The sequence below is a fragment of the Polyodon spathula genome, chromosome 13 (genome assembly GCF_017654505.1).
Source record: "Polyodon spathula isolate WHYD16114869_AA chromosome 13, ASM1765450v1, whole genome shotgun sequence".
Taxonomy (NCBI): domain Eukaryota; kingdom Metazoa; phylum Chordata; class Actinopteri; order Acipenseriformes; family Polyodontidae; genus Polyodon; species Polyodon spathula.
In genome coordinates, this window is record NC_054546.1 from 7,631,944 (window position 1) to 7,658,529 (window position 26,586).

Consider the following 26,586-nt stretch of genomic DNA (forward strand, 5'->3'; position numbering starts at 1 on the left):
AAAAAATGCAATAACTTTATTATTATTATTATTTTTATATTACAACTTCAAAATGTGTTTCTTTGCATATTTTGTCTTGAACTGCACCTGATCTATTTCAGTGAACTAATCAGCAACACTTTTAATGATCTCGTTTGTGATGTTAATGAGGAGAATCAATAAAACACCAGAAAGAACTGGAGTTAAAGACGGGCAGTATTTCGCTCGTCCGCCGGTCTGATCAGGGCTGGGCAACTCTGGCCCTACTAGACCATCCAGGTCCTAAAGCAGGCAACTACTTCATTAAACACACTGCAGAAAGGGCCTCCAATCCCTGGTTCAGATCATTAAAATAGACCCAACAAGTCTGTGATATTCAGATCCTCCACCGTTCACATCTTATCTGACCTGCCTTCAGGCTCTTCGTACCTCCAGTGACGCAGCGGCGAGCCATCTCCCAAATGACGAGGCCGTAGCTGTAGATGTCCGCCATGATGTAGGCTTGGAAGTGGTTCTTATTCAGGCTCTCGTCCAGCACCTCGGGAGCCATGTAGCGCTGCGTGCCGACGCGCGTGTTCAGCGGGATATCTACCTCATTTGTGTCACTAAAGACGAAACACATGAACATAAGAACACAGACAGGAACGACACACAACATACAACACACATTCCATGCTTGTAGCTGCTGGAACAACTTCACATCATTTGCCCAGTTTCCACAATCCCCCAGTGACATTTGACACATGGCAAGAATTTGCGAGGATGGCCAGGTTTGGGAAAAAAAGCACTGAGACACTTTTCATTTCAGTGGCAAGCCTTGGGCAACTGAAGCCTGTTGCGCCAGGCAGTGGAGAACAAGGCAATTGTCTTTTTACCATCTTTTGACAGTTAAACTTTTTTCTTTCATAAACTAAACCATACTGTACACAATATACTTTATAGAGTATAGGATCAGATGGCAATCTTGTAACTTCATTATTTAATTTGACCTTAGTTAACCAAGAGTGTGTTTTCATTCCCTACATCAATTGAAATGAATGATGAGAATTACATTTATAAAAAAGTACCAAATTAACACAAAAACACAACACAGTTGAATGATGATGTATGAATAAAAATCCCAGCACCCTTTAAAAGTGATACAATGGGTGGATATGAGGACATTGCATGGAAAAGTTAAAAAGATTGCTGTTCTAGACAGAATTTAAGAAAAGCAGCAACCACAAACCCAAGGGGCTGTTTCTTCACTTGATTCACATTTAATGGTACATCAACACCAATGCACCTCAGCTGATCATCACCACCTGATTTCTGTGGAGAGCCTGCGCAGCACTGGCTGTGTTTAAAGGGCGAAGCGCACCTGTTGAATTTGACGGCCAGGCCAAGGTCAGCGATGCAGCAGGTGCCGTTCTTCTTCATCAGGATGTTTTTGCTCTTGAGGTCACGGTGTGCAATGGCGGGCTTGCCCTGCGTGCCGTAGATCTCTGTGTGCAGGTGGCACAGGCCACAGGCCGCCGAGTATGCTAGCTTCAGCAGGGACTTGGTGTCCAGCGTGGTGAACTTCAGGTAGTCGTAGAGAGAGCCGTTCTCGTGGTAATCCGTGATCAGGAAGAGCTGCGTGAACGTGCCCGTACCTTTGATGTCCGCAGCAATAAAACCTGAGGGTAAGAGAGAAAGAGAGAGAGAGAAAGGTGAGAGAGAGAGAGAGAGAGAGAGCAAGAGAGAGAGAGAGAGATTTCAAACCTGCATCTCCAGAGGTGCAATCTGGTAACTTATTTCCTAATCGAATATCAGGCAGGTAATAAAATTAACAGATGGGTCGATAACAGTATTGTTCAAAAGCAAGCAGCAAAATTAATGACTTTAAGACTTTAAAGACTTTAAACAAAAGCCTTAACAAAATACATTTACTTTACTTAAAATCGGTTAATGAATGTCACAAAATAAAATCCATGGCGATCAACCGTTGCATCTCCATGCATCACTACTCACTGTCTGCACCACTTTAACCTTCCATAAAAGAGGACCAATCCATCATCATCATCTTGTTCCAAATTATGTAAGACTATGGCTTCCAACATGTTTAGGACTAATCACCTGCAAGTCTAAAAGCTTACCCCAGTATGCAACACTTATTAAACGGAGCCTTCTTTAGAAGTGAATCCTCAAATTAAGACCTACCCAGGATGTTCTCGTGCCTCATAAGGACGGTCTGATAGATCTCCGTCTCCCTGAACCAGCTGGCCTCCTCTCTGGAGAAGAACACCTTGACTGCCACCTTCTCTCCTCGCCAGCGCCCGAGCCACACCTCACCGTAACGCCCCTTCCCGATCTGGCGCACCATCTGAATCTGCTTGGCGATTGTGCGCTGTACCTGTGTGATGAAAAGAGAGAGAGAGAGAGAGAGAGAAAGAAAGAAAGAAAGAAAGAAAGAAACATGAGCAAGCAGGCTCTGCTACTGCAAGAGAGCCAAGACCTTTCATGCATAACTATATCTTGCCCCAGTTATATTTGAGGAACAAATTTAAAAAATCCTCAAGTCAAGCAGGTGAATTATCTAAAACCTTTCCCAGAGTTTTAGGAACAATAAACCCAGGATTGATTAATTGTTATTAACTTTCTAGAAGAAGAATGCACATAAAATTTAATAGGAATTTATTGTTACCCTACTGGTTAAATGAATGAAGTTTTTCCTCAATCTTAATTGACATGTTGCTACCTATAACAGAATCAGAACATCACAGTTGGCTCAATATGATATTTGGGAATCCACTACCATTGTAAATTTGCCAGCAATACAGTACTGAGGATATCATATTTAATAAGATAATACAAATCCGAAAGTTTATAAATCAATCTTCAATACTGCTGCACTACGTTTTGCTGTGAGTTTGGAAAGTGTTGTCTGTCTTCTTACCAGCAGGGGGAGCCCGGACCCACTCCCAGAGCTCTGTGAATGGTCAATCAGATCTTTAAGCGACTCCCCAACAGGGATGAAGGCCTCGTCCTGCTCCAGTTCCCTGTTATAGCGCCGTCTCTCAGTCTGCCACTTATACCTACACAAGAGAGTCAAAGTATCCTCTTTGCAGGCTCGGCTTGCAGATGAACACAGTGTGTGTGTGTGTGTGTGTGTGTGTTTACAACGGTACGCATGTACCCCAAAATTCAGGTCAAGATACATTCTCTCTCCCAGTGTGTGCTCCTGAAGAACTACTTTGCATGATATGTTAAAAGACAGAATTTGAAATGACAGGAAGACCATGTACAGTATTCATGAGAACTATAAATTATCAAATTGTTCATCATTTACAAGAATAATTTGATGGACTACAAGTAGTTATGCAGTGATTCTGGTCTTGTATCACGACACACACCTCTGTTACATGTTGCAGCTCATTGATATACAAAGGATCTTCACACCATCAGTCTCAGGGTCAGCTTAGTGATTTGCACTGAATTGAACACGACAGTTTACCATTATACAATTAATAAAATCAAACATGCTTTCTTTTTTAAAACCAAAAGCACAAGAGTGCACCAGGTAGTTGAGTATCTTCCTCTTCACGAGAACCAGTAAAAAAAAAAAAAAAAAAAAAAGAAAAGCAACAAACAGTTCCTTCTCAGGGGCTTCATATTTTCCTTTCTTTGTTTATTGATGAACAACATTTTACTTAGTCCTTCTTTGACGGTTGCAATAAAGGACTCTTAGTTTACAAATCTGTTTATTTTTAAAGTTATGCCTGAAGCAGACCTAGATGAGCAAAACTCGTGGTTAAGGAGTTCAGTTACATTCGCTACAAATGTCTTGGTCATAAAATACTTTAAGCTTGAGATGATGGTTGTAACAAAACAACTTTAAATCAAATCTGTTGCCTTCAAAAGCCTGTCCCCTCTCCCCATGTGTGTAAATATACTAAAGTCACATATTCTAAAATAAAAGGTCATTTGAGGACCATGCTTAAATTCGTACTTTTAGTTTTGGTCACCTTATTGCAAAAAAAGACATAATTGCACTTAAGATACACAGAAGGGCAGCTAGGCTGATCCCAGGATTTTTACTGACACGAGCTATGAGGAAAGGTTAAAAGCATTACATCTCTTCAGCCTACAAGAAAGAAGGGAACGAGCAGACTTGATTGAAGTCTATAAAATCATGAATGGTACAGATAACCAAAGACACGACTTCAAGAGATACAAATGCATGGAACAGCCTACCAGGGTAAGTATCTAAAACTCCAGGAACATTTTCTGTCCTTTTAAATTGGATCCCCCTAATTGGGGTGGATGGCGTGATAACAAGGGACAAGCCTTGGTGGGCAGAATGGCCTTTTCTCGATCCCAAACTGTTTGGGTTATGTTCTAACCCCTGCGCATGGTAATGAAACTGTGAGTCAGGTTTCTTACCTGTAGTAGCAGATGACAGTGATCAAAATGAGCGCGATGCTGCAGACTGTCACAGAGATCAAAAAGGCAAGCCAGTGGGCACTGCCAAAGAGGGGGTCTGTGTAAAAGCAAATAAAAGCATTATTAGTTAGTATCCCTTGACCGTCACAACACGATTATTATTACAGGCCTAAAAAGGGTTCATTCTGGTTTACACAGCCGCTTCTGGAACGCACCTTTCTCAATGCGTGGTGGCAGTGTGGGCTGCAGATCCCGGTTGCAGAAGTCTGTTTGGCAGCAATCAATAGTCCGTCTGAGGGTCACTCTTGGGGAGTCCTTTAAAACAAACAAATCAATAAATAATCACCTTTTTAAAACAACAGTCTGGCACAAGATACACTTTTGGCATTGCTAACTATAGCAGCTGTAATAGTGTTTGGTATTACTAGCTATAACACTTCAGCTATACTAGTGTTTAGTATCTCTAACTATAGCAGCTATACACTGTTTAGTAGTGTGCGGTACAATACCAATATTCTATGAATTACATCATATTTAAGATTTCCAGCCAACTCAAAATTAAAGAATATTCTAATATTAATTAAATGAGACGCATTACCTTGCACTGGAAGTCAGAGCCTTCGTACTTCATGCAGCCTGATGTCAAGAGAGTCTCTCCATGCTCATCCTCCTCTATGATGGCAAAACACTGCCCGTTCGTCCTGCAACATGCAACACAGACTCAGTATACAGCACACAACAACAAATTCAAAGCAAATCACAACACAGAATCAATACACAAAACAGGCCTGTAGCTGAGTAATGAGAAAGTGCTATAGAGGAATCAGAGAAAGGAGGATTGATACAGCAAAAAAAAAAAGGTGCAAGAAAACAGGGCTAGAAACCCCGACTGTGAGTGGCTTGTTCATACTACGTGTATTTTTGTATGGTAAGCTGTATGGCACTTGCCTGGCTTGTTCTCCACCTAGCTTTCAGACTGCGCTCGTGTGATTTACTAATTAGCTGCTTCACGCACCAGGTGTGTCTTAGTGAGCTACTCACTCGCAGGTGTTGTTAATGGCATCTTCGGGACAGTGCCCTGAACAGTAACAGCTCAGGAAGCGGGGCGCGTCCTCGGGAGACACCGTCGAGCCGCCCTGAGCCCTTTTGGACTCCCCGGGTTTGACACCCGTGCCGAGGAGCATGTGGTCTGGGTTCTGACCCGCTGAAGGGAAAAAAAGAAACAAAGCGGACAGCGCAGTTAGAGACAGACAGCACCTTAAGACATTCATCCATCATCTCCAAAATACAAGGTAAAACCTCTCAGCTAGCACCTTTTGATCTGGCTACTTAGTTTGTTATAAGGTTTAGCAGTATTCAGATTATCTTGGTTTAAAAATCAGTTCAGACTTTACATTTTCCCCAGAACTGATTTTAAGAATTAACAGCTTTGCTCCAGGTGTTCTCTGCTGCTGTTTTACTTTTACTGTTGTTCCTGGAATTTCCTGATGAGGAATCACTTTTCAAGCCAAAACATTTAAATGGTGGTCTTTTTTTAGGGAGTAGCAGCATAACGGAAGTGTTAACATCAGCATTGAAGAAAGGAAGAAAATAAAAAAACAACTACAAAATTAGGAAAAATGAACCTTGAGTGTCCAACTCCCTCAATAGCTGTTGACACTAACCTTCCTTCTGATTTAAAAAAAAAAAAAAAAAAAAAAAAAAAATTGATTAACTGAATTGATTAACTATTTGTACCGGGCACTACTAAACACTCTGTATAGCCGCTACAGTTGGCGATACTAAGCACTAGTTTTTAGTTTTTAAAATGGCTGTTCCTCTCCACAGCCATTGAGAAAGCTAGGGCTGTGTGTGCAGGAAGGTGGTTTGGCATCCACCCTAACCTTTGTTCATTCAAGCTTTATCACTTGCGAAAATCAAGAGAAATATAAACAGCTGCGTTGCATCCTGCAGTTCCCATGTGGGCAAGAGAAAGCTTTATGTTGTGGTCATGACTCAATAATAAGAGCTATGAAGATATCAAGTTGTGGAATGCGTTACCTAGCAACATTGTTGCTGCTGAATCATTGGGATCCTTTAAGACCAGACAGAGTTCTGGGATCAATCAACTACTAGGAACCAGACGAGCACTGGGCACTGAAGGGTTTAATTGCCTCCTCTTGTTTGTTACTTTTCCTATGTTCTTCATAAAAATACTTCAACGATACAACCTGTTCAAACAACTAAACATTACACAATTTACTTTATAATTATTTATTGGTCCTATATATATATATATATATATATATATATATATATATATATTATATATATATATATATTCTCATTGTTGACAAGTTTGTTCAAACAATAACAAAATTGTGCCACAAAATGACATTTTATTTCAGGACTAAAATAGTGGAGATTAAATGTTGCATTGTACAAAATAAGTGCCTTTGTGTTGGAAAAAGCATTGTAGAGATGAAAACAGATGCCACAATTACCCCCACCCGATACGATTGTACGATTCTATAAATCTCAAATCGCTTGTCCACATTTATACTCTGTGTATAAATGTATAAATACTCCAGCCATAAACCCAATGAAACATGACCCTTCAGTCTGCCTCCGTGCCAGGCCACACTCGCTCTCTCAGCAGCTCTGCAGACAGGCCTGCAGCAAGGCAGGGATTGCACAATTCGCTGTGTGTTGTGCGTGGCTGCAAGCTTTTCCTTTTAAAACAGTGTGATCCTTTAGTTCGAGCTCAGACACGTCTGCAAGTAGCCTAGCAACAAACCTACATTTTCAAAAGTCGAGGCTACAGCACAACGCTATTAAAACACACACACAAATAATAAATCAATCAATCAATAAATAAAAATCCAGCAGCTTCTGATGATATTGGCCTGCAGATTACCAAGTTAAAATAAAGATTATTTCCTAGGGAGGGATTGATTAACACCACACTAAATATTATGCCCTCATTAGCAAGATGAAAAGATGTTTTGTTTCCTTGCTTACCTATTTTACTGGACGACATCCCTTTGAGGTAAGAAGCTTCTCTTTCTCAATAATGTAAACACAATTACAAAGGCTTACAAAGCTGCTGACTGATGGGTCGAAAATTGGCCTAATTGGTCATTGCGTTTAGGTAATGAAGTCAGGGATGTCTATTAAGATTCATAATAAAAGAAGGCCTTATATCCACCCTTGAAGTTGCCCTTTATAGTTAAATACTTCCTAAACACATATCTCTAATATAACCAGGAAGGTCTTTGTTGATAAAAACCCAATTTTGGCAGATCAATCAATATTCTCAAGGAATTACTTAATGCGGTTTCCCAGCAGTGTCAAATCAGAATCTTCAGAGCAAGAATAGAGCTTCTCAAATCAGCCAACTAGGGAAGAGAGTTAGAGAAACTGTCTGTGTAAATTAGAGGCTTACAGTAAAAAGGTATCACCTTGCATCAGGTGTAGAGTTTTAAACATGGGGTAGCGTTCAAAAGTTATTTTTCTTCGTGCTACATTTCAGGTAAGTTAATAAGTACAGTTGACACTGTTTACTGTCATAAAAACTTGTTGAGCACTTTTTGTGGGTAGGAGGACCACAAAGCCAAACTGAACACTGAAAGTTTGGTTATGGAAGGTACAATAGACCAAACCGTAAAATGGCTGACAGTTTACCTTGCACGAGAGAACACTTCTGGCAAAATACGATGTACTGGAATGTGACTGTTTGATTGATTGAGGGGAGGATTCATGATTTACAGTTGCTTTATTGTGAAGCATCCTTATTTATTCTCCAGCGTGCACACCATGTTGACCCAGAAGCAACTTTCTAAGTGAAGAAGAACTTGTTACAGTGCACACTCTCTCCACTTTAAAAAAAAAAAAAAAAAAAAAAGGAATTGAATAATAATTTGATACATATTCATGGAAGGTAAAAAAAAAAGTACTCAAACAACAAGAGATGCATCTGACTCATTGCGCATATATTAGATAGACAGACAGACAGACAAAGTAGGTCCGGATGTAATAAATACTTGCATTTTTCTATGGCTCACCATCAGGGCAATAAATCAGAATCCTGCTATCTACCACAGTGGGATGAGTGCACATAAATAACCCATTAGCAGGAGCTGGAAGGAGGAGGCACGTCCCTAGATATTTTATAGCAGGACTGCAGGCAGCAGTGGAGCCACTGTGATGTTTTTCGTCTGTACACGAGTGTACAGTACTTGAGCCTGTTTGTGAGAGTGCAAGTTCTAACGGAGTTTCGTTATTTATGGGAGGGGGCCATTTTTGAATATTCAAGATTTTTAATCTTGAAGTAGTTATGCAAGCACGAAAAACAACATCAACTTCTATATAAAAGACAAGTTATTTTTGGTTGATCCTGGAGTACAAGTGATCAGCGTTTAATAGTACATAAGTAGTTTAAACCGAGGAATCTTTGTCCAGTCTTGCTGTTTATTATTTGTTTTAATGATTTTGTAGTATTTCAGTTTGCACTCTGCATGTAAAATAAATTTTAAAAATAAATAAAAAATGACAAGTCTTGTAAAATGAGCATTCCTAAATACAAAGCTTAAAAGAACCAACGCATTCTACCAAACCTTTGAAAACACAATACAGTGAAACAACTTGTAATTTATTAAAAAAAAAAAAAAAACACCCTTTGCCAATATGTACTGTACCGTTACGTAGTGAATACTTTCACTCAGCTCCAACTAATTCAATTCCAATTATAAAATAATAATGCTCTTTCCATAAATAATTCAACTTTTTTAGATTTTTTACTAGCTATAGGAGGGAGTATTTGGGATCCCTCCTCTTTCTCGCTCTCTCTGCCTGTATCCACATGTGAAACCCGTCAACAAGGAGTCTGAGGTCTGGCAGCACTTTCGGTAATGAGCCTTTCCAACTCCACTTCTCTCTGCCATCAGCAACACAACACACAAGAGAGAGAGAGCGAGAGAGAGAGAGAGAGAGAGAGAGAGAGAGAGAGAGAGAGAATAACCAGGGAAGAGAGGAGCAGTTCACGCTGGAAAAGCAAGCTGCATTTTGACTCACGAGTGATGGCTGATTCATACTCTATAGTTTCAAAACCTGTTTTGTTTTTTAATTTTTAAAATAAATCAAAATCAAAATACAAATATTTCTCACAAGAGATACAGTCACTTTATGTAAGATCCTGCAGAATTCGGTCAGTCTAGTCTAGTATATACATATACATACATACATACACACACACACACACCAGTGCACGTTTTAAAAGCTTACCTTGTATTTCAAACAAAGATTTTGAGTGGGTTAGATTGCGATTGTGGTTGTGAAGGCAGTACTGGACATTTCCAGCAGGTGGCTGCTGCACTTACCCAACACAATAGAAGCAGTCAAACAACAGTGCCACAGCAATGGTGTGACTCAAGGTGCTGTTTCATACCAGCTGGTTCCGCCCTTATGTCTCCAAAACAATAAACAGCAACATTTGCTGCTCACACCGGGAAGTATCTCCAGCATGGGTAAATTTTAAAAAAGACACATACATATTTATTTTATAAATATAATATATATATATTATAATATCTATATATATATATATATCTATCTATATATAAAAAAAAAAATTTTTTAAAAAATGTATACTTGGGAGAAATGTTTGGTTTTCTTTTTCTAGTAGGGCACATAGTTTCTCTAGGACTTTAGTTGAAAATTTTAAAAGCAGCTCAAAATCGTACAACATAAACTGGAATGGCGATGTACAATGAATTACATCCATTACACTCTGTATTTAAGAGAGCTTTTAAATGTTCACTGCAACATGAGCTAAAATTATTGGCACGTTAATACTGTGCTCTTTTTAAAGCACCTCACTATGGCTACTTATATTATGTATAATCATGTTAATAATTAAGGTACACTGCAGGACACCACAGACAAACTATGCCTCATTATGAAAACTGTCTTCTGCAACGTCTTGCACATGAAATAAAGCTATAAAAGTAAGTTACTTCTGCCAGGGTTTTTATTTTATTACTGAAATGATTATTAGACCCAGAGACACCTCAAGTGTCAATTACTACAGCAAAGCCACAGGTAGCCATAAACCTGTACAGAACTGGAACTTCAATCCTAAATCTTCTCTCCCCCTTAGCTGCTGTCCAGTCCCTAAAGTAAAGTAACTCTGCCCACAATCCACACATCTGTCGGCTTGTATAAAACAATAACTCATTAGCAAAAGTTTTCAGCGAGTTAAAATTTCCGGAGAACAATGAATGTTTTGAGTGTTTTTGTTAAATAACGACTCTCCAACATCATTCAGGAAACAGTTAATGCGTCAAGGAATGCAGAGCACCAACAATCAACTCAACAGCTTCCTGATGTGGGGTTTCCGCACGGCCAGTGGACAGAGTGCCAAGTGGTTTCAGGCTTTCAGAGCACCAAGCTGCCTCTGAGCTGCTCCAGCACGAGTTTCTATTGGGGCTTTGTGCTCATGCGCACAAACAACGCTGCTCATCTGGCATTAGATCTCTAAATGTATAAGTAGTGAGAAGATCCGTTCCTCGCCTTGTTCATTACTGAAAATGCTAAATAAAAGGGGAGGGAGTGAGTCATCAGCAGACTTTTAGCACGTTTCTCTTCATGTTTAACAACTGGGCCGTTCAAACAGAAACTGGGTTCTGTGGTTGTCGCATGACAAATTGAAGTAGCTGTTTCTATTAACATGCATTTCTCTGAAAATATATACGCATGTGGACACACACACACACAAGATCACACTGAGTTTTCTTATGATACCATTTGCGTTTTTGAGTTTGGATCTCCAAAAACCTCAGTCTTGAGTTGGAGAGATGCAACAGAGGAGGCTGGTATGCATAGATCTGCAGGGCCCTCCAGGAATACGGCACTATGAAAGGCAAATGTACGGCTTTGTATTACAGTACCATGTCCTGCTGTTTGGGTAACAAATCTCCTTCCCTCATACAGGTATTCCACTCTCCACAGTTTATCTAGGCAATTTTCCCGACACACCCACACGAGTACAATGATCGCTCTAAAATTGCTACAACACGAGGACTGAAAGAGATCAAATTGCTGCAAACAAAACACATGAGGAGAAATATATTCTGAAGCACGAATAAGAGAGAAGGTATTTCCTAACTTAAGAAATGGTCAACACCACATCCAAGGTGTTAAGTGCAAGGTAAACACTCTTTCTCTGCATGTACCAAAAGGTGCTAAAAGTAATGGGTGCACCAAAAGGTGCTAAATGCAATTCCAGTATTCATATCCTCATCAGATGACAACCTGAAAGTTAAACCTAACACCACCTGGCAGACCAATCAGCTCACTCAAACCCCACTTTAAAAGCATGAAGGCTACAATTTTGTTTTATTTTCCATTAAGCACACAGTTTAAGATTTTTCTTTCATGTATTCAGGTACTGTATTAGGCATTTAACGCAGAGAAGATCTACCACCTACTGCCCACGTGGGCCTCCAAGTTTGGCTCATAAAATCATTATTCATTATTATCCTTGCACCCAGGAAACAAATTCAGAACTAAACAATACACTGATCTGTGAAAGGTTCATTACAGAACAGTCAATTTTCCACTCCTAAAGCAGTCATGGAAAAAGTATGAATGAATGTGGACCGTCACCAGAATCTGGGTTTGCTGCCAGGTGGCACTAACAGCCACAGTGACGCTGGTGGGACAAAGAACTTGATTTAACGCTGAAATGTGGAGCTGGAAGCCAAGGTTCATTCTTGTCTCCCGATGGCAATGAGAATTAAAAAGGTAAAGAGACTCATACAATCTTTTTTTTTTTTTTTTTTAAACCATTGTTTTATCAAAGCCAAGTTGTTTCAGATTCAAAATTGATTTTACAGGAAATATAGGTCCAATGTTTAATATAAAGAGCTAATTAAAACAAATAAAAAAAAAACTAATACAAACTATCAACGTGTGTATGATTTTACTGTGTTTAATTTTTATTACTTTTACATCTGGTGAATGAGTGATTTTAACTTGCATTACACCTTCAATTACTCAATAATACTTACTATAGTACTAAAAAAAAGTGGCACAGGCAGACAGTAGTGAATACTTAGTGGTTACTTTGATGGACTCACAGTCAGAGTGAATAAAAAGGTATTTAGTGAATGTAAAGAATTGTGCTGTCAAGTGTCTATTTTGATACTTAAAACAGAGTGCAGGGAAGGTTGAACTGAGGAGTAATGTAGTAAACACCAAGGCACTAAGGAATTACAGTGTAACACTGAATATGATCTGGGAACACTGTTGCTTTGTGTGAAAGGTTCATTGATACCCAACATCAATTCGTATTTGCAAATTAACTTTACTGACACGTCAAAGTGCTGAAAACCCATGCCCTCACGCGCACACAATTTCTACATCTTCTGCAAGCAAAAAGATCATAAATCACAAGTTTCTTATATTCACGATAAGATTCAAATATATTAGATAATTTCCCAACCTACTTTAGAAAATACAATAATCACGTATCACATTTGATTTGGAACTAGCTTAATGCTGCATGACATATGATTCAGCTGATTCTTAATATTTATTATTATTATTGACTTAGTGTTTTATGGATTAGACAATATGAAATATTTGATATTTGCAAGTGACAGCTTGTGCACTTCTAGTCATCTCCTTCCACCTTCAAATAATAGGAAAAAAAAACAAAACAAAAACAACCCATCTAGAAAGTACTGGAATTACTCAGATTCCAAGCTATCCATCTGTTTAACATGAAGTCAAGGCACACAGGGAAAAGTATGACTTTGTTCATTAGTACAGCTTACAACATTATATGAAACTATAAAAACTACAGCTGAAAAGTTTGTTTGTTTCTGAACTTTGTGTTTTTAGTGTTATGGATGAACATCCATTAGAAACATCCCAATTGCACTGGCTCTGACCTGCAGGCAAACATACAAACAAACAAACAAACAGTAACATCTGAAGCAGGAGAGTGTTTTGCTGCGTGACCATGCTCCTGGAGAATGAAAGCTTCACACAGGGCCATGATGCTGCTTCCTTGCTGTAAATTACAGAGAAGCTGCTTGTTCCTTTGTGACATATTGGCAACACATTGCAGGAGACATCTGCCCTGACAACACATTTTGAAGTTAGACTTTTTTTTTTTTTTTTTAAGTAATACATTTAAATCTAAATAATTTCACATTTCAACACATCTGTGCAAAACTGCTGCAAGGTCAAATAGGTGCTCCTCATATTACTAACCCTCCTATTAATGTTCAGAATTTAGGTCTGTTAAGTTTCAGGTCATATTGACCCTGTGCAATTTCAAACAAATTGAAACAGCCTTTAATTTAATATTTCTTCTTTGCATAACATTTACTCTTATGCTGCAGAGAAAATGAGCCTCTACTAGCCTTTGCCTTCTAGAGATGTGTATAAACCTGTTTATAAACACCTCTCCAGAAATCGTAATAATAAAATATAATAATAATAAAAACACCAAACTACATAGATAAATACATATGTTTGTATACAAGATCAATTCTAAAAACAAAATAAGCATCTCAAAAGTTCATATTTTCTGTTTATAAGTTTGTGACCCCAACCTAAGAAAAGTCATAAAATGTTACAGGGAAAAAACAAGAGTAACATTTAAGGTCAATGGAAACCAATGTCATGTCAAACAGACCTGAAACATATCAGGGTTAATTGCAGACGGATACTGAGGTAGAGTGGTTATAGCAATGAAAGCCAGCTTACCTCTAGCGTGGAGTACCAGAAAGACATAAGCAGTGACGCAAACACGAATCCAAGTCATTCTCACAGTGTAGGAATTAGATCCTGAATCTATCGTTCTGCAGACAGTCAGCCTCCTTCCAAACTGTGTGATCGATCTGCTGGTCAGGCACTGTGAGTTTGCACAGCACAGCAGCAGCAACAGCTAGCCAGTGGGTCCTGGGTTGTGAGCGCGCGTGTGCTTGTGTGTGTGTATGTGTCTGTGTGTGTGAGAGGAAGAAGGGGATGAGTGGCTGGGGTAGGGACGGTGGGGCTGCTTCTAATGCGTACTTCTCACTGGCTCAGCACGTTGATAAGGCTGAAAAACAACAAAAAAGAAAAAAACAAGGTTAGTATGTATCTGTTATTCCATACAGTTAAAAAAAAGAAAACTAGGTTGGCAGCTTTTATATATTGTGCACAGTTCATTTAGAACAAGGTTAGATTCATTACCCCGTCAAAGAAAAAAAAAATGGTAGGCTATATTTGTTATAAATTAGTTATAACAAAAACAGCACACCTCTCTTCACAAATAGACTAGAAGAAAACAGTAATCAAAACAGGAGTGAGCCCGTTTAGCCCTCGCTTTTACTTAAAAGACAACACCACGAGGGAGACAGATTAGCTTTTAAATCCTAATAAACTCGGAAGACAGCACAGGCAGAAATATATCCATTTGAATGGTGAGGGCGTTAGGAGTGACGTGACTAAGGGGCTTGCTGGGACGCATACTGTAACGAGCCTGGTACTGAGCTGTTATCAGAAGTCCTATAGAGCGCATGAAAACAAAAAACACCAGGGACCTGCTGAGGAATTACAGCTCAGGTTTATCAATACAGGAACCAGCTATACAAACAACATGAAAACAAATACAGAAAAAACTCAAAAAACAGCAGGGGATGGGAGGCTGCAGATAGGATAAGATTAAAAACATCACAAATGTAAAAAAACTTCAGATCTTTGGGGGGGGGGGGATAAAAAATAAATAAAACCAAAACATTCTGCAGCGACAGGACGCAAACTTTGAAATTGAAACAGTGTAGACCGGATACTGGGGAACCGATTGTGTTCACATAATTCCATTCTTTGGAACAACTACAATACATTCTACTTGCATTGCCTTCTCAGTGCTGACAAGTAAGAGTTTTTTTTTTTTTTTACCCCCACCCCAAAAAGGGGCTCTCTCTAGCAAACCTAGTACAGAAGGCAACTTGTATTCCAAAATCTTCAGCTACAGTAGTACCTCCACCCACTCAGAACCAAAAGGGGACCCTCTACCATACTGGAAATGTGGGTACCATAGTTTAATTGCTGGATCAAATGTTTCACACAGGTTGTTACTACTCCCCAACCCTGGGAGCGCCAAAGCCAATGCGGCGCCCCCACGAAATCCCCAGCGAAGACTGACTGCCTCGCACGACCAGGATTCAAACTTGCGATCTCTGGCTGTATGACTCACTCTGGATGCCACGCTGTAATGCTTTTACCAGGTGAGCCATGCAGGGACTCCTATTGTGTTTTTAATCTCTATACAAATGTATTTTACTTTGACATTCTTTTGTCTTGTCTTGTACAGTGCTCTGATACTTTTTGTATGAAATGTGCTATATAAAAGAACATTTGATTGATTAAAAACACAGCGTACAGTAGCTACTTCTTGTACACCAAATGGTTCCTTTGAATGATGAATGCATACATGATTTATAACAGCTATAAATACAGGACGCTCCCTGCCTATCTTTTCAACTAGCTTGCAGGTTTTATTCAAAAGGCATATATAAAAAGAGATGTTGAGATTAAAGTTACTGCAAAACTAGAAATGAAGGTTCTGGGTTTCACTAACCTGAGGCAGTCATTCTGCTCACCCAATAGGTTGGCCAGTTGTGACATTTCAACCCCTGGGCCAGACATTTACACCTGCACATTCACATTGCATTGCACTGCACTGCCACATCCAGTCTGCCACTCAGCACCTCGGGTGCAGTGAGAAACACATCAAGCTGTTGAGTTAGATAAAGGGGTTCACCCCCACCACCCACATCCACATCAACTTCTATTAGAACAATTTAAAAAATCCAATCTTTGTGATCACTCTCTTTTCTGCGATAGCTTAATTGGACAAAAATGAAGAAAAAAGCTCATAAAAATGGGGAGAAGTTGACACAATGACAATTTTTGTTAAATACAAAACCCAACTTTTTTTTGTGTTTTTTGTTGTTGTTGCCTGTCTTTGGCCTCTTGTTTTTCATGGGTATGACCCTCTGACCCCTGTCCTCCTGGCGCTATTCTTGAATGGCTAAACATGTCCAAATTATTTGTTCAAGGACATTTCGCAATTACCGCCGTTGGCCCTGCCCAGCGTAAATAACCTGATCTGTCTGTTCTCGTGTAGCTCTGTGCCTTTCCCTGCAATTAGTGCTCCGAGTGGCATTATGGATGAGGACAAATTAGTGGCATAGCGGGGTGGTGTCTGTCACTTTCGATTTGTGTACGGGGGACAAAGCGCCCCGACCTGTGCCCTACTTTTCACACATCCATGACTTCTGGGTAATGAGAGAACAAAGGAGGGTTCCTCAAGGCAGACAGCCAGGACAGATAACCAACAACCCTTAATTCTTGATTGGGGTGGTGTGGCGTCTGGGCCCGAGATTGGGGGGGGGGGGGGGGGATTTGTACTGTGTTTGGACAGTTTCACTTTGACCCTGGCCATACTCTCCCCAACAAAAGGTAAGTAAAAACTGCAGTTAGCTGCAGGTTCCTGCAAAAGACTAACTGTTTAATTATAATTAAAGCTTCTGTTTTTATGAATTAAATTTTTCAGTGCTAGTTTAGCTATTTGAGTTATATGTAAAATCTCTTTTATGCTGGGCTTTTGCTTTTTATACACTGTATGAAATTATTGTTTTCGGCTGTTTTCCGTAATAATATGTATAGTAACTCGACAGTACTTGCACACTTCACTTCTTCCACAAATGAAAGCCATACAATCTTCCAACAGAAATGCAGAAATTTGCTGCCACTCAGTAGCTGGGGTGGTTTAAATTATTCAGAACGAATCAATGCAAGACACATGTCAGGAAGGAGGGACATTGCCCAACTGTATTGGGAATTATTGTTTTTAAAGGGGTCTAGTCAATGTGAATTGAGTAAACAGTTCCAATGTTTTTTTGCAGTGTTTACTGGATATACACCAATTTCATATTTTTTTTTCTATTGGTGGTGTTAAAACCAAAAATCAGAAGCCTTAATATTTTCTGTTACAAGAGGGAAGTGCATAAGCTTGCGTTCGCCTTGGGGGTACTGAAACACTCAAAAGAAAGGAGATTATATAAATCTAAAACTAGGATGATTAACAATTCGAACTTTTCCTGGTTTTACTATGAACTTAATAAAGACCCATCATGTAAATGTTACCTATTTATTGTTTGGATAAGTAAGATTGTTTGAGAGAAAGGTCTGCACATGTGCATTCATCAGATCCTAAAAGTTGAACAAAAAAAAAAAAAAAAACACACCTCAACAACTTTGTTGTAAATCTAAAATGCGAACCAGCACATCTTTTCCTGATTTAATAATCAGTTTATACTGTGATCAGTGTCGGGGCCCCAGGCCAGGAAGCAGCAAGGAAACCCTAGCCACACAGCTCCAAAACACTGACAGTCCCACTCAACTGTGCGACTCTCCTCCTCCTACACAGGTATGATGAAAACAGACTGCGCTCTTGACACTTCCACAAAACTAAACAGCCAAAGAATTTAAATTAATATTTAAAAATGACAACACATCATAGGAAAAAACTGCTTCAGCAGCATAGGTGCCTTTCTGGGTTCAACCAACCCCCTAAATTACAGTGCTCTCTCACTATAAGGCTCTCAATTATAATGCGCCTCGGATATAATGCTCTTACAGAATGTCCCCCAATTCCCTATACTAGTGATTCATTCAATATTTCTATAGTAAATACAGTACCGGTGTTATTCAAACTGTAAACAACTTCTCAGTCTAACTTCTGTTTCTGTCTCTCCCTTTTCATACAGTATCTGAACTGAAGAAAGGCTGTGCTGGCACTTTATAGCACAGACCTCTTATTCAGCATTTGTTTCATAACTATTAGGCCTATTACATGTTTATCATTCCTAACGTATTTACTTTTTTGCTGTAAGAGCAGCTGCAACTTTCTCTGGGAGACGAGACGCTTCAGCCCCACTCCGGCAGCCAAACCTGGGGCAGCCCATTCCCTCTTTTCCTCGCTCGACCCGCTCTCCTTCTCGCACTTGGTTTGCTTGTCTGTCACTTCGAACTGAACTCCTGACCACCGTTCAGCCAGGCTATTTATAGTTTAAAAAATGCTAATTAAAATGATCCATGAGTGGGAATGTTACTTTTTTTTTTTTAACAAAAAAATACAGCATTGATTACAAGGTGCTTTATGCATGGTTAATTCACAGAAAGTTACATTTTTGATTCACTATATGTGCATTAGAGAGGGAGTTATTTTATTTTGTATTTTAGTTAGATGTGTGTTGTTACGTGTCCCGCGGCACATTCACCCACCCCCTCCCCCGTTTATAACACTCTTCAGTTATAACACTCAATGTTATAGGTTTTAGGACAGCACGTATGAATTAATTGAATATGTATGTATGTATGTATGTATGTATGTATGTATGTATGTAATGTGTCACTGTCACAGGTCCTGCAAAGTTCACACTTTAAAATGCCTTCACTGCATTAGCTACAGAGTCTATAACACTATCAAGATAACCTGGTAGAAGTACAGAAAGCCATTGCATAAGTAGAGCACACAAGATGGGGAGAGGGAACACAAATGTGTTTTCTGTTAATAAAACTGTTGGGTTGTCCATCCACCAACAAAGATTAAGGTTAAATCAAGTTATGATATACTATGTCATGGAATGCACCACATGTGTGTCCTATTAATAGAAAACCGGGCCCCACTAAATATACAGTAGACATTTTAAAATGCTCAGTCTCACAAGGCTATCCACATGGGAGCTCTACACAGCAAAATACATTGTGCCAGACTTTACATTGTGCAAATTTTCAGCCCATCTGATGTAACAAAGTGTGGTCAATATTACTTCTGTAAACAGTGGTAGATCTTTAAGAGACAGTACCATGTCTATATGAAGTTAAAACATTACCTGCAAGATGCATTAGATCATGCTCTCTGATTAACTTGCACAACTATTTCAAAATAGTTACTCCGATCACCCCCCAAGCTTGGTGACTGGGTTTATTTTCTTGGCTGCTATTATGGAATTAGCATCATCAATAAAAGTCTGTGGATGCCTTTATTAATTCTCACTTGAGCAACACAGTCATAACTCTCCCATTAAACTATGCAGTGGCATTCTAGTTTCCCCTGAGCTAGCTGTGCTGGTTGACTGGCGTCTCCTGTAGCAAGACTAACAACGATTTACAACTGTGCTCCAGTTTACTCTATGGGCGTGTTTTATTAACTGGTTGTTTTTCCAGCTACACCAATTGTAATGCAAACTATTGCAAGCCAAATTAGACCACATAATACATGATCTACACATCTTTACAACTCTCATGATTTACTTATTATTGGAAGTGGCTAATCAGAGTGACATTAACCAATGACAAAGTAGGTGGCATTATTTGGGATACCGGTAAATCTTGAGCCCTTGTAGCCTATCCTAAGGTTTCACAGACCCCAATTAGCACTAATCTTGGATTGTTACCGTAGCTAAGGTAGTCCAAGATTAGTGCTAACTGAGGTCTGTGAAACCACCCCTATAGGTTTGCCCTGCAGCTCAGCTCAAGTCAATGACACCAATCTTCCCAGGAAACACGTTCACCCTTTTCTAGACATACTTTCATTTCCCTTTTGAAATGCATAAATGTATGAAATGATAGCTCAAGCAGGAAGCCCTGTAAAATCAACGTACAGTTTCACGATTCACTTATTCACAAATCCAACAATTCATTCCTGGTTAGGCCATGTCACCGGTTATTTTACATGAACTGTCTGTCACTAATTCACGAACTCTGGCCCTGAAACACTTTTCTCTGGGTGGTTGTTTGACCACAGAGCAGAAAAAATAGGCTTTATGTGTCCTTCTCTGTATCACTTGTACTTGGACTGTGACCTGCTCAGATCTCAGCGCAGAGAATTTCTTGCAGTACCCCCAGTTGAAAAGCATCTCACTAACATTCATTTAGATTACTTAATTCCATAATAATTAGTCTTTAAAGATTAAAATCTATATTTGCCTGCTTAACAGCAATCTACTAATAATACTGGTACATTAATAAATGGTCAGATTTTTATAACTGTTTACAGTATTTATCAAGTAACTGGCACTGTTTAGCACTGACCCTCCACTTTGCACCCAAGTCTGTCAATTCAGAAAAATCATTAGGTTTCTCTTGGTATCCATCACCATATATTTAACCCACTTATAAATCAAGGCAAAATAAGAAACCAAGTACAAGAGACATACTTTTCAGATTACCCCCTTTTGATATACATAGAGCATTCCTCTCCAGCTTTTCTAGTTTTCTGTGTCTTACACTTTCCTTCTCCCTTGCCCTTCCTGAGGCCCCTCCTTGCACAGGCAAGCCCACCCCACCCCCCAACCCAGCCCCCTCTCTTTCCCGGCGCCCTGCCTGACATGCCTTTCAAGGCTTGGTAGACTGTGGAGCAGACTTTCTGGCTCCACTGCCATTGTTTGCTTGGCTGCTTTGCTCCTCATCCAGAGCTGGATTAGCATAAAAAGAATACTGCTGTAGTGTGGAGAGCTGCTACCAACCTTTCCTCTACCCCTCTTTCTAATCTCTCACTCCAGCAATCACTCCTGTCATCTCCTTTAATATGGTGCTGCCTTCTTGGCTACATCATGACTTTCCATGGGGGGGTGGGGAAAAAAGGGAAGGAAAAAACCTCCCCCAAATCTTTTACACCGTAAGCATCCTGAGATTGAGAAATAAACATTTAAATTTGGTATGTGCCAGGCTATACAATGTTTTTTTTTTTTTTTTTACAATAATATAACTTGCCATGTTAGTTTCACAGATGGTTAATCCTTCGATTTTTAAAAACACATATAACACTGAATATATAAAAAGGTATTTTTAAAAACAATATGGGGGTACCAGCAGGTCAACAACATTCTTCATTTATACAGCACCCTTACAGTCACTGCCCTCTCCAGGTGCTTTCCAGCTCCTTCATCTGGTTTGAGAGAGCAGTTATATGACCCATGTCTTCAGTCAGCACATCTCTCAGCTATCATATCCCTCCTGGATAAAGCAGAGAGAGCCGAGACTCACGTAGCTGCCTGCCCGCCCTTAGACTGCATGTTTTAAACTTACAGAAAACAAAAACATACATACATAAAAATGTAACAGATTACAAAAAAAAAAAAAAAAAAACATCCAACACCTTCATGACAAAAAATATAATAAAAAGATTTAAGGCTTTTCCTAAAACATCAGGTCTCTGTATGGCAATGCTTCAAAACCTAGACCACGAATAGATTCCACACCAGATTTACAACTGTGATTTTATGCTTTCTTGCAGACAATAATGCAGACAGAGTTGCCATGACTAGCACTTGATCAAACATTTTTGGTGTTTGTCTCACCATTCAAGACAAAGCTAAATTCACAATTAGCACAGACTACAGGCAGGCACAACGAAGTCAGCACCAGAACAGCGTCTGGGCCAATCTCTAAATATTGTAGTGGTTTGTTTCGTGATGTGAATTACACTACAGTCGAAAAAGGAGCCACACTTTACTTGTGCACCTCTACTTTTTAGAAAGTGGATGTTATGTTTAAATCCACTCCACATCAGTCCAGTGCATGCATTCATTCCAGCCCTAACCCTGCACAGATGACAGCACTCAGAAAACCCTTTCCTCTGGCTGACTTGGGCTCATTACTGCTTAAAAAGCATTCTGTATTCACTGGTTATTCCCAGTGCTGAGGGGCTATTACTGCATGGTATTTGTTCCTATTGGTCAAAAGATTCAACTTGTATTATGATTCGATCTCTAGGGCCGGTGTTTGTGATCCTTTGTACATTCCTTCTTTAGCCAAGTACAAAGGCTCAATTCAAAGGATGTTTGACAAATTTGTATTCCAGGTTAGGGATCTCAAATTGGCCCTAAACTTGCTACTTACCACACCTCTTGCTAATTAACATGTTGCCCTAATCTTTAAAACAATGGGCAGATAAGGAACTTATGAAATCACTCAGTCACATGTAATGAATGGCTGTAGAAGGTGGCTTACTTCGGTCCCAATAACTTTTCTCCAAGGTCGTGCATCTCCATTTAAAAAGATTAAATGTTTTGTGAAAATGATTATTAACCATTTAATCCATTATACGCATTTCATTAAAGATTTCATTATAGTAGTCATATCATATTTCTTGTATTTATGAATTTTAAATACCATCAAATTTAACTTTTTGAAATAGAAAACTTATGCAGTAGTCGGAATACAATGTATTTTGTTATTAACAAAAGTGCAGAAATAGTATGACGTTTAGATTCTTTAATCTAACCTCTACAGTCTTACTTTTCCCACATGAACAGAAGTTCTGGAAAACTAATGGTAGTATTGAGTTTAAGGACTTATTTTATTGTGCACTCACACAGAGTTTGGTTTCAAAATCAATGCATTGCTGCCAGTTACAAACAGTGCAGTGCTCTCCTTTAGTCGTCAGCCGTGACTTAAATTTTCCATTACCTGCTAACTCATTCCTGAGGCCAGCTTGATAAACAGAAGCTGATATCTGCAGTACTCAAGAGGCCAGCCCTCCCTTCATCGCTCTCTAAAACCAGGGTGGCTGTTATAATCACAGCGCTTCAAAGGGCTGGCTTACACCCTCAGCAAGAAAAAGCAGCTCACTCAACAAAGGACTGGTCTCTTCTTTACGTATACTTTCCAAAACTTTTCATTCAGGCCTTAAATGAAGTTTTATTTATTTTTTTTTAATTTAAGACTAACATACACAGTAAAAGTTACCGCATGCATGATCTTTTATAAAAAAAAAAATAAAGAAAATAAAGAAAAAAGCTGCTCAACACCAGTTGGGCAAATTCAAAACAAAAAATTAAAGTACAAAAAATGCACCAAGTTAAAAATGTCTCTGATTACACACCAAAACAGCAATATTAACAAGAAACATTTCACTCAAACGGGTATACAAAACACATCTATAGCAGATTTTCCTACAGTACAATGATCATTTAATTCTACCACAGCACTGTATACATGTAACTCCAATCAGCTAATTTTCCTGTACAATAAAACTTTTACAATTTTTACAGATCTTCCATTTTAAAACATATCACCGTAATATTTTTCAGTTACTCCGTCATTTCAGTACTACCGCTGACAGGGGAAAAAAATGTATTCACTGCAACAATAAAAGAAACAAGTTATTTTCACTGAAGCATTCATTTGCTGGTCAGGCATTCCATTTCATATGTAAAATCCTAGAGCCAGCTCTGGCACGCCAAGTCAAATTGTAAAACAGGGCACAATCGAAAAAGCAACTGCACCTCTATTTTAAAGTGTGTCGACACACAAATTAAAAAGTTAAAATTGCTGAAGAGAAACTCCCCCCCCCCCCCCCCCCCCCCGATACTGTACCAGTTGTGGAGTAATAACTCTTCACAAAGAGGTCACAACTTACCTTTATAGTTGAATTCCCCCCAAAATGGGAAAGAAATGCACATTCCCTTCAAATCCTGTTAACTTCCAATATGTTCCCCAAAATGTAAATGAAAAAAAAGACCCAAACACAATAACATCCATGAGAAATTCAGGAAAGCAAAGGTTCACATGAAAATTCCAAGGACTGATAGATCCTCCACTACTTTAGGCATCTGGGAGAGTTTTGTGTGAATGTGTGAGTGTGTGTGAGATGGAGAGATGGGGGTGGGTAATGAAAGGGAGGTGGGGGCTGTTCCAATCTAACTGGCTATTAATCACTTCTTCCTGACCCTGCCACCCCACCCCCGTCAGTCAGTACTGAACAATGCATTACCTTCTAAAATACCTCACAGCAACTGACCACGGGGCCAAATGGCAAAGTTGTTTTCAGATGCTGCTTTTCCAAAAGTAGGTGTCAGATTTTCACTCACTTAAAGCAGAAAGGAGAATGGGACAAAATGGCATTCTTTTTCACAGCGTTGAAGCAGGCTCAGTGCTAGCTCACATTTAAGTGTTAAATTAGTCTGTGCTGATAATTAAATCAGCAAGCCTATTTGCAGTATGGTGTTATTATGTGTGGGCACAATTGTATTGACAACTATTTTAATTTTAATTTTTGCAAGCTTATTTAATATGGGCATTTGCCTTCAAAATTATTTTTAAAGAATACACAAACTGTACCTTTCCTAAATGTACAAAATATACTCTTCCATTTTTAGAAAACAATGGTACAAACACAGCTGAGTACAGTAGCTATGTGTGTGGGGTGGGCCTATATTCACATGTACAGATTTTTTTTAAGCCACTGTTAAAATCATTTAAGAAAGAAAATTAAACTTTTTTTCCCCCAATTTTAAAATTCACAATACACTTTAAAAAAAATAAATTATACTTTTATATAAGTTACTGTTGGATCTTATTTAAGTGTTACTACCACTGCTGCCAATTCACTGTGTTTTCAGATCAATATTGATGGGGTCGGCAACACACCTTGTACCCGTGTGGTGGTTTGTGGAGAGATGGAAAACAAAAAGAAAGCAATGAGGAATGGGCAGAGACTCTGCCATGCCACAGATGCCGAGGCAAAGGTAGCCTATATGCTGTAATTACACAGCAGACAGATGATGTCACTTCCACATTTTGCAGCAGTGAGTAAGTGTAACGAGTGCTTGACCTGCACGCTGGAAACATCATCTTGGGACTGCCCATAGGCCAAGTCCTGCTTAAAGTCTGGCATGTCAAATCATTTTGTTCAGCCTAACGTAATCCACAAACATATGGTTGTGATTTTACAAAACAGGCTCCCCTATCCCCTTTGCAAGTCTTGTCTGACTGCAAACAAATTTTGTTATTTCCCATCTTGTTGCACTGAAGGAACTATTTTAAATTAGTAATCCAACATACAACAGTAATTTCTCAGGGTCATCATTAAGAACTTGCGTACAAGAGGAATATGCTGTGGTTTTATCTAATGTTCAACTCTGAACCAAACTGGCCCAATTACCTGCTCTAGCATGGAAAGAGGTGTGTGTGTGTGTGTCTATGTGTGTATATACATATATACACAGACATACACAAACTCACATAACTGCTCCGTAAACAGACTCTGATGAAATTGAGCCTAGCAATGAAAAGGCAGGAAATGTGTTGATTACACAGGGCCTTCTGTGGCACTGCTTGGGTTAAAGGTTAAGCTTTGCTACAGACAGCTACAGTTTAAGGTAACTAGACCTTACAAACCACAATTGTGCGTGATTAGAACCTTACTGTCAATCTAAACAGATACAAATTATATACATTTTCTTTACAATATAGTAGCATTTTATAGGTTTCCACTGTTGCTGAACAAATTCGGCAGCATCCTGAATAGTCATACCATTTCTCATATGACTGATTAATCATCTGGATGGTCATGTCAGCAGTGATAGATATATAGTGTGTGTGTGTATGGAGGACCAGGAGCAGTTTCTTAGTTTTTTTGTTCCCCACCAGACCTCCAACAGAAGCCCTTTACTGTTTTGTTACTATTTGTTTTTGTTTGTGTGGGGTCTTATTACCTGTAATACACTAAAGAAATGAACTTTGCTCAAAGTGAAAATGAAGAAGTCTGGAAATCAACGAGATCAGCAACAAAATAATTATGGGACTGGTGAGATTGTCATCATGCCAATAAAACAGTGTTCTTCGAGAATAACACAAAATCCTGACAAAAAAAGTCATCTGAGTCTTCATCCTAACCCTATAAAAGGTGTCAACTGTGCACTCCTAATTTTGTTGGAGAGAGAATTTCAGAACTGTGGAGCACACTGTTGCATATGATCTGAAAGCAGTTCTGACTCTAGCACATTTGATTATATTTTTATTATTTGAAACTCTTCTCAATTGCAGTAATTGCAGCTCCCCTGCATTCTCCTTTTACTGTGATCAGCATCTATAAAAATGCAAAATGCAGTGTCACGATGCAAGCAATGCTCTGTGCACAGTACAACGCAGCTCTGCCAGGTACATAGCTGGTAATGTAAGGGCAACAGTATTGTATAGGAAAATATCATTACACACAGAACAGTAGAACTGTTTTAAGAAAGAGAATAATGAGAAGCAATAGGGATGGAAATAATACATTGTATAGCAGTTGCACCATTCCAAGTTATAATACATGCTTGATTAGCCAGACTAAAGGTAAAAAGCTCAGGTGCGTCTTATTGAATTCACAGT

At 39.1% G+C, this 26,586-nt stretch overlaps 1 protein-coding gene across 4 annotated transcripts in view; it reads right to left on the minus strand.

The window, feature by feature from the left end:
- Positions 1-26,586, minus strand: part of LOC121325704 (bone morphogenetic protein receptor type-1A-like) — a 54,957-nt gene that overhangs the window by 1,572 nt on the left and 26,799 nt on the right. For 2 of the 4 annotated variants that reach the window (XM_041268573.1, XM_041268574.1), the window contains exons 3-11: positions 14,140-14,473; positions 5,425-5,587; positions 4,982-5,084; positions 4,599-4,698; positions 4,384-4,480; positions 2,897-3,035; positions 2,161-2,353; positions 1,340-1,637; positions 409-584 (exon numbers count right to left, since the gene is read on the minus strand). In XM_041268573.1, the coding sequence (XP_041124507.1) occupies positions 409-584; positions 1,340-1,637; positions 2,161-2,353; positions 2,897-3,035; positions 4,384-4,480; positions 4,599-4,698; positions 4,982-5,084; positions 5,425-5,587; positions 14,140-14,197 (1,327 nt within the window). In that variant the 5' untranslated portion in view covers positions 14,198-14,473. Of the gene's footprint in view, positions 1-408; positions 585-1,339; positions 1,638-2,160; positions 2,354-2,896; positions 3,036-4,383; positions 4,481-4,598; positions 4,699-4,981; positions 5,085-5,424; positions 5,670-14,139; positions 14,474-23,851; positions 24,026-26,586 lie in introns of those variants that run through there. The other 2 variants (XM_041268575.1, XM_041268572.1) reach the window with 2 other exon arrangements.